Source organism: Hippocampus bargibanti, linkage group LG06 (genome assembly GCF_051943395.1).
Source record: "Hippocampus bargibanti isolate YZ-2025 linkage group LG06, ASM5194339v1, whole genome shotgun sequence".
Classification (NCBI taxonomy): domain Eukaryota; kingdom Metazoa; phylum Chordata; class Actinopteri; order Syngnathiformes; family Syngnathidae; genus Hippocampus; species Hippocampus bargibanti.
This window is the reverse complement of record NC_142739.1, coordinates 20,380,852-20,393,912: the sequence shown is the minus strand read 5'-3', so window position 1 is coordinate 20,393,912 and position 13,061 is coordinate 20,380,852. Positions and strand designations below refer to the sequence as shown.

The 13,061-nt window shown below is 40.5% G+C and overlaps 2 protein-coding genes across 6 annotated transcripts in view; both read right to left on the bottom strand.

Annotated features, from left to right (window-relative positions):
- Window positions 1-3,178, bottom strand: part of gabbr1a (gamma-aminobutyric acid type B receptor subunit 1a) — an 81,525-nt gene extending 78,347 nt beyond the window's left edge. The window contains exons 1-2 of one of the 5 annotated variants that reach the window (XM_088998564.1): window positions 2,896-3,178; window positions 1,230-1,338 (exon numbers count right to left, since the gene is read on the bottom strand). The gene's annotated coding sequence lies outside the window, so the exon portion shown is untranslated. Of the gene's footprint in view, window positions 1-1,229; window positions 1,339-2,197; window positions 2,470-2,498; window positions 2,752-2,895 lie in introns of those variants that run through there. The other 4 variants (XM_088998565.1, XM_088998566.1, XM_088998567.1 and 1 more) reach the window with 4 other exon arrangements.
- A 530-nt stretch (window positions 3,179-3,708) lies between these two features.
- On the bottom strand, window positions 3,709-12,911 carry sh3bp5la (SH3-binding domain protein 5-like, a). Its single transcript, XM_088997991.1, has 6 exons — window positions 11,652-12,911; window positions 10,464-10,526; window positions 10,050-10,178; window positions 9,045-9,209; window positions 8,807-8,980; window positions 3,709-6,175 (listed from the first exon to the last, which is right to left on the bottom strand). Exons 1-6 carry the CDS (start codon window positions 11,889-11,891, stop codon window positions 5,690-5,692), a joined length of 1,257 nt encoding a protein of 418 aa, XP_088854117.1. The 5' UTR covers window positions 11,892-12,911; the 3' UTR covers window positions 3,709-5,689.
- Window positions 12,912-13,061: the final 150 nt, after the last annotated feature.

Here is a 13,061-nt window from a genome sequence, read left to right as displayed (position 1 = left end):
AGCGCTTTGTTCCAGCTTCAGTCGTTGTTAAAGCGTTATATAAACCAATATGCATGTATCGCATTGGATTTAATTTCATTTCAGATGAGATGAGAGATGAGAAGTCTAAATATTACAAAATGTTTAAAAAAAACAGTTTTTTGCATGTTTATTGTATTATGCTATGCAAAATAAAAACCAAAAATTTGTTTCAAATACCCCCACCCCAAAAAATAAATAAATAAAAACATTCAAAGGTGTAAACATACAAAAGAAACATGACTCAAAAAGAGTCCTTTCAAATATTTTCGCACACACTAATGACAAAACTATAACCCCTCCCCGCCCAAAAAAGGTTTTGTTTTGGTTTAAAAGATGAGTTAATAAAAAAAATTAAAAATGAAAATGCTCAGTTTCTCAATAAATAAATGTATTACATATGAAGCTGGATAGATAATGAATTGATTTAATCACAATAAATTACCGGGTTAATAAATTCAAATAATAAAAGAAAAATGACAATCCCAAAATAAACAAACCCCATTGTATGTAGATTAACCCACAACCAAAAATAAATAATTTAAAACAATGCACAAATATGATTAATTTTAAACTCATTTACTGCCATTTCCGAATTTATTCTAACACCGTGTTGAATGTTGTTGAATGTTGTTGGGATAGATGGAGGACATTGATTCGCTGTGGCGACCCCTGAAGGGAAAAGCCGAAAGGAAAAGAAGAAGACTGTATTGAATGTTGATGAAGTTCGAAAACTAGATTCGGTGGGTCCCGGAATTTGAGTGAAAATGACAAAAACCCTGGCACTGGAGTGGACACATTTTTGCACGTCTGGCATTGAATTAGTTAAAATAAGATAGAGTGGGCGCTACTGTGGCAACACACCTGTCACCCATTACAACAAGTGACTATTTAAAGCCGGCTCCAGCAGCACACTAAGACTAATTTAATTGTTTGAGTTTGATTCCATGCACCTTTTAGTTCTTCACCATTCATCCTCTTTTTAGCTGTTGGTAATTAAAGTTTCAGTCCATGACCCTATTTTTTGTTTTGTTTGTCTTCTGGGTTCTTTCTCAGCCACCGGAAGTATATATTACAAGTTCAGTTTGTTATTTTTGGACTGTTTTGTTATATGTTTGACATTTCGTGGACAGTGATACCTCGGTTTACGAACCCGTTGGCTTACCAACTGTTCGGTTTACAAACGTTAAATGTATGAAAATTTTACTTGCCACAATGAGTGATGTGTAGTTCGCGAACGAGCCCGTTCTTCTAACAACAAAATGGCAGCCGACTGTTTTTGTCCTCTACTCCCCGCCCCCAGTCTTCGGTTAAAGCCACCTGATTGGTCAAGAACGCAGCAGTGGGGGGAGATGGTTTAAACATGAAAGAGACAGGCAGACGACAGTGAGAGAGTTTCAACTTTGATATTTCAAAGGCAGAGTGTAGACTGCAAGGTTAAAATATCCCATTTATCAGAATACACAGATAACCCACACAAGCCATCTGTACACCTGATGCAAAAAGCTATCAACCCAGCTAAACAGAACACAATTGATGAGGAACTAGATAAAATTATCGCTGAGAAAGCACCCACAAGGGATCATTCAAGACGGCGGCACGAGAGTGGCTGCCTTTCCAGCAGCTCATGTATTTTGTTTTTCTACTTTCATTCCTTTCATCACTTTGCTGCTGTGAAATGTAAATTTCTCGCTGTGAGACTAATAAAGGCAAATCCAATCCAATCCAATCCAATTCCTCAAGATGGTGAAAGAAAAGGTTACGTTCCTTTAATGCTGAGGAAACCGGCCACTCCATTCCATCATGCCATCAACGACCATCACAAAGGTAAAATAAAATGACTTTATTGTACTGTACAGTTTATTTCTTTAATTATAATACAATAGCACATTTATTATACATAAAATAAGGTATATTTTTTGTAGTTTTAAGGATTAGAAGATTAGAAAGTAGAAAATTGTGTTTTATGGGGACCTGGGAATGGATTATTATTATTTTAATGGTTTCCTATGGGAAATTAATTTTTGGGATACACACATTTCGCCTTACACACTCTATCTGGGAATCAATTAAGTTCCTAAGCCAAGGTATCACTGTACTGTGGTTACTTGCCTTGACATCGTAAAGGTAACTGGGCTTTGCTATCTCGGTAGTGTACAGTATTTCCTCATTCACTTACTGATAAGGCAGCATCAGGAACTTGGTGTTCGGGTGTCTTGTTCAAGGACACTTTGACCACCGATCTCTTCGTTACAACCACTTAACCACTGAGCCATGTCACTCATATAGATCTTATCAGCTCTTACAGTGCAGTCTATACACCAAAAAGTATCATTGTGTTGTCATCTATTCACAGTATTGTAACAACAAACTATCATTTACATTCTGCCACTCTAAAGTATCAATACTCGCATATATAGAATACCTCAAGTAACTTTTTATACGTCAAGTAAATGTTAAACTCCAAAATTAGTAATCACCGGAAGCTGCCAGGAGAAGGCTCGGTTCGGTTCGCCTCCATCGAGCATCTTGCTGCCGGAAGCAGAAGAGGCGCGATCCACGAAAAAGGCGCGTTCATTTAGGCTCGGAGATGTTTCGTCAATGCGCGTGAGGGGGTCACTGGGAGTGTGATGGCACAGGAAACATACCTTGACCAGTCACGAATCGAACCGAACCTAGTCCGTTCTCGCTTATACCATCTGACGCCTGATCATAACTGCACCTTTGTAGCTTGGCCCAAACGTTGACAGTGTGCTAAGCAGTGTTGATGGTACTTAAACGCATCATTCTGCGGCGGATCAGTCGAACCTGACCATGTCAAATCACAAACACTACGTACACATATCGAGAATTGCTCGGGACGCAAAGTGCACTTACCTTGATTTCGAAATAAAAATAAAGCTAGGATATAAACATAAAACTAGACAGGATAAATGTACATTATGGTTCCTCTTCCTTGGCTTTTGGCGATCGAGCTTCACGTAGGTAGCTATGTACGTCCGCGTGTATATAAACAGGACGTTGGCACGTAGGTTAAAGCGAATAGACACAAAAAAGATGGCTCGCTACAATTTTTTTTGAGACAGAAATGCACTATATACAGCGACGAAGCGGTAGAAACCCCATCCTCTTCTCTCCTCCTCCCTCCCTTACAATCTGAAGCAAATTCCCAGTCGACGTCGTCAGGATGACGCGGGCATGCGCAGAAGTCTAATCGAGGCTCCATCTTGGAACAAGTGCGTTTTTTTCGACGCAACATTGTTAATGCTCGAGCTGCATAACGTTGTTATATGGCATTATTCAATATAAGTTTATGTTTTCTTGATAACTAACGTCCGTAGCACTTTAGTAGGTGCCAAATTTACGGCAACAACCTATTTTATTCATTTCCCTTCATCCGACCAGGTCTATCCTTTACTACGTAATTCTAGTACGTATCTATCGTTGCTATTATTTTAGTTATTCTTTTTACTAATAGTTTACTATAATACAGATGTTTTTTTTATTAAATTCATGAATGTTTCAACCTTATATCGGTTTGGCTTCTTTCACGTAATCAATTCAAGGCTTTTCTTTCCAGTGGTGGCTTTTGCTATGCTTTCTTTTATCTATTTTGGGCTGTTTTCATAGTCTATAAATGGCTAATTGCACCAAGGATAACCCAAACTCAAGTTCCATCAATATTAATATGTACAACTTTATTTGTGTCATGTTATTTGATGATGATGATGGTCAAGTGTGGTATTGTGAGGATTTTCTGCACAACTCCCAGGAGTCAAATGTCCATTGATATTTACCAATGTTGTGTTCAAAAGATAAAAACTGGTCACACAAGATAAAATATACAGTGCATGATAAAAAAAACGAAATACATTGCATTGAGTGGAATATCCAAAATGAATTTGAGGATTTTTTTTAATGGCAATTGTAAATAATTTTTTTTATCCATTTATCAAATTATCTTCTGAGCCGCTTAATCCTCACAAGGGGGTGCCAGAGCCTATGCCAGCTGTATTTGGGCAGTAAGGCGGGGACACCCTGAACCAGTTGTCAGCCAATTCCAGGGTAAATAGAGTCGAACAGCCAGCAAAGGACAATGTTAAGTGTTCAATCACCCAACCATGCATGTTTTTGGAATGGGGGAGAAAACTGGAGTACCCAGAGAAAACCCACGCATACTAATAACTCCACACAGGAAGGCTTGAGTTCGGATGGAACCCATGTCTTGTACACTGTCAGATTGACGCACAAACTAAAGGGTCACCGGGTGGTAATTTAGAGTACTGTATTTTCCGGTATATACGGTGCACCCAAGACTTATTTTCTTCAAAAGATGACCTTGCGCCTTATACAGAGGTGCACCTGTGAAGTAATATTGAGCCAGAACAGGTCTCGCAACTACTGTCAGCAGCCACCGTTTCCCCTCATAGAAGTGTGTAAACCCAGCCTCCACTATCGCCTTATAATTTGATGTGCCTTATAGTTGGAAAATGTTATATATTATATAGTAAAGTCTCGTTATATCGATATCTGTTTTATCGATAGTACAGCTTATTACGATACTATTTCTAGGAACGCAAGGAGAAAATTTACATGCCGCAGGATCGGATATATCGATAGTCCGGTTATATCGATATTTTTTCCGACTCCCGAGAATATTGATATAACGAGACTTTACTGTATTTGGGAATCTTTTTTCATTTGTTGAAGATGCGCCTTATATTCTGGTGCGCCTTTTACACCAGAAAATACGGTACTACTGTACACTGAATTTAAATTTAATTTTGAGACAAAAAAATGTGATTCATGTCCCAGGGTTATCCTGCAAAGAAATAAAGAGATTATACTCCAGTGCATCTTATACAGAAAATGTTTGAAAATACACCATTCGTTGAGGGTGCACCTTATACTCCAGTGCGCCTTATACACTGGAAAATACAGTAATACGCTGAATTTAAAGTTAACAATTTTGAGACAAAAAAATTGTCACACATTTCAGGATTCTCTTGCAAAGAAAAACAAAAAAATAAGACACAAATTCCAATTTGACTCCACAAAAAAAACAATTATATACAGTGTAGTGTGTGTGTCTGTTTTTGTGACCAAAAAACAGAATGACTGCGAATGCCGTCGCCACAACTGGAACTAAAGACTTGAGAGTAAAAAATGAGAGCATCGTCATATAGCATGTTAAACGCCATCAGCGCTCAGGTTGGCGGCAGAATAAATAACTTTCTCGCAAAACGTGTGCAACATCAAGCAATGCCAGTTAAGACGTAAACCCTGAATACGCGGGGTGGGCTGAGGGGTGCGTTACATGAACAGCTACTGATTCATTCATTCCGCCTTTCTTCATGCTAACCACCGCCGTTGGTGTTAACATGCAATGAGAATGGATGGAAGGAGTGCATGGCAATATTTAAAGTAGCTTCTGATGCAAACACATGAACTATTTAGTGGAACTAAAAATCCACAAAAACTTAATCAAGAGTGACAGTCTAATAAACATCCCTCTGTTTAGTTTTTCACTACTTTTGATTGCAAAATGGCCAATTGCTATTGGGCACTATGTGATGGCCAGGGAGTGAATCTCAACGCAGTCTCAGTGTATGTACACCAGTGTGCTTATTAACACTTCGGCAACCATGTTTGTAGTTCCGACAAGTTCGGACTACAAGCTGAAGCTGCGATGGTGCTGCTTTGAGAACTCCTGTTGTCGCTGACGTGCGCTCACGTGACTCAGCTTGTCCTGTCGCTCTGCCACCCGGTTCTGGTCCCGCTCGCCCTCCTCGCCCGTCACGCTGCCGGCATCGCTAAGGTCGCCCAGGTGCTCTACAGAGTCATACTTCTCCAGGTCCGAGGCGATGGTCTGCAGGCTGAAGACAGACTGTGAGTCAGAGCCGGCCCGTTCGCGCTCCTTGTCCGGGTCCAGACGGTCGGCGGGCAGAGGGCCGGCGACCGCGCAGGCTTTGCTTTCTTTACAGGTGTCTGACTCAGCCCCCACGGGGGGGCTGCGCCCTACAGGCACAGGGGCATCGTGGCCTCTCTGAGCGTGGATCTGCTCACTGATCTCCTCCAGGTTCTTCAAAGCGATGGAGTAGCGAGTCTTGACTTTGGACACGTGCTGCTCCAGCTGGACAACCTTGGTCTTGTGCTCCTGGTTGCGGTTGGGGGCGCATGTACACACACGCACACGCGCGCGCGCGCGCACACGCACACACACACACACACACACACACACACACACACACACACACACACACACACACACACACACACACACACACACACACACACACACACACACACAAAAGTCCCATGTTGCACAAGGTTGATGATAGAAAATAGACAGAAAATAAGTTGCATTCCAAAGTTTCATGCTTAGAAGGCCCACAAGGGAAGCACAGAAGATCTGGGGTCAATCTGAGGTGAACAGTGGCTGCCGCTGATCACCCACAGAAAAAGACTGATCCTGTGACTGTACCTTGAGTGACCTTGAGTTTTGAAAGGCGCTGATAAATGAAATGTATTATTATTATTATTATTATTATTATTATTATATAACAGACACACCCTGTTGAACTGTCATCTTCATGTAGGAGATCTGGCCTTGGACTAATTTATGACTTGGTCAACTCCTTCACAGGAAGAGGACATTAGCCAGATTACAAATCTATCGGTTCATAGAAAGGACAACCAATTAAATTGTCTACATTCTGTTGTTTTATAGTTGTTGGTGCTTGGAACGTCCAGGGGCGTGGTATTCAAATCAAGAAGACTGTTTTGCTAATGTGTCACTTAAATTTGCATATACTCTCAATAAATAGCTTGGCAGAGGGCTGCAGAAGTTGGGCGTCGGTCATGAAATGCTGCGTCCCCTGCCGGCAATAAAAGACAATCTTCCTGTGTTCAAGCCTTTGTTCACAGTGTCCGACCGAACATCTTTGACAGTTGATATGATGCAAAAAATGAGCTGGTCAAAATCCCACTTTTGTGTGAATATTTTTGAGACTTTTGTAAGATTGCTAGACAGTAACCCCTTGCTACTTCGCGGTTCGATTATCGCCGGGGCCCTTGATGCATCTCAGATTTTTTTAATCTAAAAAACAAGTCCTACAGTACTGTAAAACAACAGGGGTCACAGAGAGCAGCATACAGCATTCATTAGATTTACTGTTGTTACTTTTTAACTTATGCCTCAATTTTGAGACATTACTGTGCTGTAAATGCACAAAACCAAACATTAGTTCAGTAACCAAAACACCTGTCAATGAGTCGACAATATATGCAAAACAAAATATTCACCAATTTGCTAATTGCACATTAATCGTCTTTGTTTACATTCATGTGATGACGCGCTGTCAACTGGAGTTTTTCTTTTCTCATTTGTTTTCGTGCTGACTCAGGCCAAAGCTGATTGGCCGAGAGACGACACGACTGGACAGCATTCAACCTACCTGAATGCTTATCCCTCCTCATATTCTCACATCCTGTTAGTTCAGGTTACGTACTGTACGTATTCTCATATTTTCATTCATACTTAATATGCACCCCCCTCTCCCCCGATAACGGCTCCGAAACGCCCGGTGACATCATCCAGCGAACCCAAAAAGAAGAGGAAAATAATGACAGGGAGTGAAAAAGTAAAATGACTTGACAAACTGAGGGAAGGCGAAAGATATGCCGCTGTTGCACACCATTACAACGTCAATGAATCTATGATGCCTTACATCAAGAAAGACGAGGGGCGCCGCCGCTGCTGCTTCCCCGACAGTGAGCTCAGCCTGTAGCCTCATATCTTACCATTCGAGGCTAACAAACGTGATAGTTGACATTTCATGTACATTCTCGTTCACTTGTACATTGAAAGTTATGTAGAATTTATCGTTGGGAGTTATTTTGAGTACTTTTCATGCTTTTTTTGTGTATTGTTTTTATTATGACTGTTTTAAATTTTGTGAAGCACTTTGTGGTTTTACCTGTGAAAAGTGCTATATAAATAAATCTTACGAGTAGTGTACCTGTAAATCTGACCTTCTTCAAATTTCTATTCCCTTGTTCCTTCAGATCCTCTTCCTCCCTCAGCCTCTGTATGCCCCCCCCTGCCTGTCTCAGCACGATGGGGGACAGAGCTTTCAGCTGCTCTGCCCCCAAACTTTGGAACTCACTTCCTCCCAAAATTCGTAACATTGATTCTCTTCCCACCTTCAAGTCCCATCTCAAAACCCACCTATTGAAAATTGTATTTTCTGCTTAGTTCTCTCTTGTTTCTATTTATAATTGTATTTTATTTATCGCATTCTATTTGTGATTGTATTTTATTTATCATAGTACCTATGCTTGTCTGACTGTAATGTGTCCTTGAGAGATTTGAAAGGCGCTTAAAATGTAATGTTATAATAATTGTGATTATGATGATGATGATTATTATTAATAATACTCTACTGTATATACCCTATGTTGATAGTGGACAGTTTACTTTATTGCATTAGAGTTTTGTACTCAAAGGCGCTTATAAATGAAATGCATTATTATTATTATTATTACTACTACTACAAACATTTACTGTGCTTGTTTATGCATATTCTGTACTCTGTTCCACTAAATTTAGCCTTATAACTATTTTTTTGTACTGATACACATGTAAATTTACCAATAAAAGTAGGGTTCGATACAACACGGTTTTTCATCTATCGCGGGTGGTCCCGTTCCGCATTAACCGCGATAAACAAGTAATTACTGTACTTTGTAGATTGATTGACTGATTGGTTGATTCCCACCGCCTCACCTCAAGTATGTGGTTAAATTGTGCCTTGAGCTCAAAATAAGGCTTGGACTTGAGGATGGCTCTCCTCAGTGACTTCTGCAGAGTCTGCACACGAGCCTCAGCCTCTTGACAGGCGTGAGTGACACGCATGTGTTCACGCTCACTGCGGAGACGCTCTTCTTCAGCCTCGTTCACCTGCGACACACGTTGGAGCTAGTCAGCGACACACCCATGCACACAGGGGAATTTGTGCTGTCACCTTAGAGGTTGCGTGGTTGAGCATCTCTTGCCAGGTTGGGTCCAGGGTGTTCTTTCCGTCCGCCATGAGACCCTGTTCAGCCACGTACACCATCTCCCGAGCCGCCGTGTGCATGGAGACAGCACGCTCATAGCTCAGGGCTGCCTTCTGGGTCTCCTGCTGAGCCTATACAAGGACCACAGCGCACACATTTTTTTTACACGTCATACCTTGAACACCGCACAGAAAAATTGGTAGATGCCACAAAACAATCCAGAATTGATAATAATAATAATCACACATTTCATTTACAAGCGCCTCGTGTCAAGTTTTTGAGATATAGGATCTCTGTTTTTTCTTAATTTCTTCTATGCTAGCTTTGTTTGCAGACACAAAACAGACTCATTGAGGTCTGCACACACCAGTCAAGGTTTCAATTGTGACTGGACAAAAAATGTAATAATAATCACGTATTTTAAAAATGGCCTTTTTTATAAAATGCCCGCTTTTTTTATCACACCGTTCCTCATTGTTATCAGACGCGCAACAGGAGGTCACTCTCTCCAGATATCCACGTTATCAGGTTCGGCACACAAGGACCATAACATTCAGATGTTATCTAACAAGGCATATTTCAGGCTAATTCCTAAAGTTAAATAGGCAGAGGCGACACTTTCAGATGGTAGACAGGAGAAGTCAAAGTTAAAGTCAAAATCATCTTTATTGTCAACTATGCTAATAAGTGACTACTCTTGCGGTTGCTTGTTTATTGTATTTTTTTTTTTTTTTTTTTTTTGGGGGGGGGGTCTTGGTTTCAGCCTTAGAACAAATTCAGTTTGCTTTTGATCTTAGCTGAGTAGACTATAGTTACAGCGCTAACTATTTCGGCCGATTCAACTAATCAGCCCACCAATGACTTTTATGACCTTTTTATTAAAAAAAAGGCGAAAATCATCACTCAAACAATCTCCCGTGCTCTCAAAAACTCTTTCTTGAGTTTGGGTCATTTTTTTTCTTTGTGCCCACCTCCTTGGCCAGGCGTCTGGCCTCGTAGTAGGGCCTGGCCTTCTCAATACAACTCCCTAGTTGGGAGCTGTGAGCGTTTAGCTTCCGAGCAGACTCTGTGAGAATCTTCCGGTATCCCGATCTTGCATCCTGGATGGGAGAACCACCAGACACAGAAGATTAGATTCCTCTGAAGTGGAGCCGATGATTGGATTTTGCACTCGACTTTGACAGGAAGCACTCCTTGCACGTTCAACCTATGAGCATGTACCATAAGGGTCTCCGGTTTCACTGTTACAAGAAATGGAATGAGCATATTGATTAAGGGATGATGAAGAGAGTGTTTAGGCAGTAGAAATTTACCCCCCAAAAAAATAATCATAATCATAAAAATGTAGAAACTAACCAAGATTCAAGTTGTTGTCGTTAACTTACATCCAATTCCAGCTCAAGCTTGTTTATTTCAGCGCTTGCTTCGTTTAGGTGCTCCAACTCTTCCTGGGGGGAAAAGGATTTTCAAAGAAAAAAATGTTAGCTGGCAACAATTTTTACAAATTAAGAAACGCAATCAGAAAAATTGCAACAGTCACAATTTTTAACTCATTCACTGCTAGATGATGTGCACAAAGGTGTCGACTCCAGTGCCAGGGTTTTTGTCATTGTCACTCGATTTGCAGGACCCACAGAATATTTAGTTTTAGGACTACAAAAACATTCAATGCAGCGAAAGAAACCTAGACTCTCTTCTTTCATCACAAAAAAAGAGGTAATTCCTAAATTATATGGGTCTGGAGTTATATGACCTTGAAATGAGGGAGCAAATGTCCAAAATACAATGCAATACATGTATATACATATTGGTTTATATAGGGCTTTAACATCAGCTGGAGCTGGAACAAAGCGCTAACATGAAAAGAAGGAATATGCTGCCCCCTTGTGGAAAGGAAAAAAAGAATGCCAGAGGCCATGGCCAGCGCCTTATCGTCACCCAAACAAGACAAAACTCAAACAAATTCGGGAATGGCACTTTACGTCATATTTTCAATTCCCCCCAAAAAATCGTGAATGGCAGTGAATGAGTTAACACTGATATACATTTGACAATATATATATATATATATATATATATATATATATATATATATATATATATATATAAAATCTCACACGAGCAACATGATTTTTGTCAATAAAAGTCATGTTCTGACAATATTATATAAATTTTTTTCAGACGAAACACCACATACAACAAACCCATTGTCTTAGTCACACTCGTCTCTAACGCCCCAAAATAAACCCAGAAACGGCCCTGGCAATGAGAGTAACGAGATTTTGGAGCATTCATGTCTACATTCATGACTGAAATATTATTATGTTCATATTTTCAACAAGAGGCTTATAAAACGACGAGAATTTCGGATGATTTGCCCAATGATTTTACATTACTAGCACGGTTAGTGAAGATTACAAATTATATATATGATATCTAATTGAAATACTCACATTCTTTACTGAGGTAAAAGTACAAATTTGCAAATTTCCCCACTGCGGGACGAATAAAGGTATTCTGATTCTGATTCTGAAATATTTAACAGCATCTAAACTTCGTTACAACGTATGTACCTGTATTCGGGGGTCCAGTTCGTCGTCGTAAGGGCTGTGAAGCTGGTCGCCCGTTTTAGTGTCTTTATCGCCCCCGACGTCATGGCGACAGGTGTCTCTCGGCGACATATCTGAGGCCGCCACAGGCTCAATGTGAGCGGCTTTCCCTTCGTCCTCCCCGCTGGCCCGATCCTCCCTCCAGTCGCCGGCGTCGGACTCTCCGGAACCGGCGGGGCTCTCCCGCAAGTCGCCTGGCTCCATGCCAGGCGGTTTCCTTAACAAATGCCAAAAAAGGCCGACGCCGTAACTTTTTAGTCATAAAACGGATACACTTTGGAAAGATTTATTGTCTTAAAGTGTGACCAAATGAGGAAATTAGTCGAGTTGTGGTGGGTGTTAGCTAGTTGCCGATCTGCCATATCAAATCACACCGAGTCACTTAGCAACCGCAGCTAATCTACAATGCATTTTGTCGCGCTTCGGCTGGAGCGGATCGTCACTAAAATATCCGTGCTATTCTCTGTGGCGTAAATAACACGACGCGGCGGCATAACGAGACTGTTATTTCTTTTCCCCCTAAAACGCGTCATTGTTGAATATTCGGGGTTAGCTAACGAGCTAACTGGTAGGTGCAGTTTTACATCGTCACTGGAGCGAAGCTAAGGTGCTGAATCGCAGATTTGCGAAACGATGAAGTTCGGGCTGACACGGATTCCGTAGCTCCACGTAATTAAACAATAGAAGTGATTTTCGAATTTGTTCATCAATGTGCTATTTTTTATATTTATATTTCAAATAGATATGTTCGTGCCTCGTAATATCATCGAAAATAAAGCAGCAGGCCTAATAAAGAGAAAAGTGTTCACGGAGACACGCGGAAGTACAGTGGAACAGTTTTCAGTAGTGTATGGTCACTACAATTTAGGGATATTTGTAGTATTTCGTGTGGCATGTATGAAAAATGACAAAAAAACATCACTCTTTAGTGACATATCATAAACGTAGAATATTTAAATGGTGATTTCCCCAATCATCGGTCATTGTTCATAAATTGTCAACGTAGAGGTCATTAATGGGGCTTGTGGCCAAAGAATCTCCCCTTCTACATCTTTAATAATAATACATTTCATTTCTTTCTGTGCGTCTTCCAATCTGTCGGTACTTCAATTGCAACCTGCCTATGACACTTTGTGACACTCTAAACTCGATGGCCATTTTCGTCTGGGGTCTCGTTTGAAGCATCACATTGGCAAGAAGGTACTGTTGATCCATAGTTAGATGTATTCCTGATCAAATTACTCTGTTAAAATGTGAATAATATGTTGACATTGACTGTTTGTTTAATTGCACCAGGATAATTGGTCGTTTAAAGGCAAGAAAAATATTTTTTCATTAAGATTTAGTGCATTTTAATGCTCGCCCTGAAATTTC

Bases quoted from the DNA above. Each gene is read 5' to 3' on its own strand.
- sh3bp5la (XM_088997991.1), bottom strand. From the start codon at position 11,891: ATGGAGCCAGGCGACTTGCGGGAGAGCCCCGCCGGTTCCGGAGAGTCC. The intron at 9,210-10,049 runs GTGGGCACAAAG...GTCCTTGTATAG, and splicing joins CCAGACGCCTGGCCAAGGAG to GCTCAGCAGGAGACCCAGAA. The intron at 6,176-8,806 runs GTGAGGCGGTGG...AACCGCAACCAG, and splicing joins AATTTAACCACATACTTGAG to GAGCACAAGACCAAGGTTGT.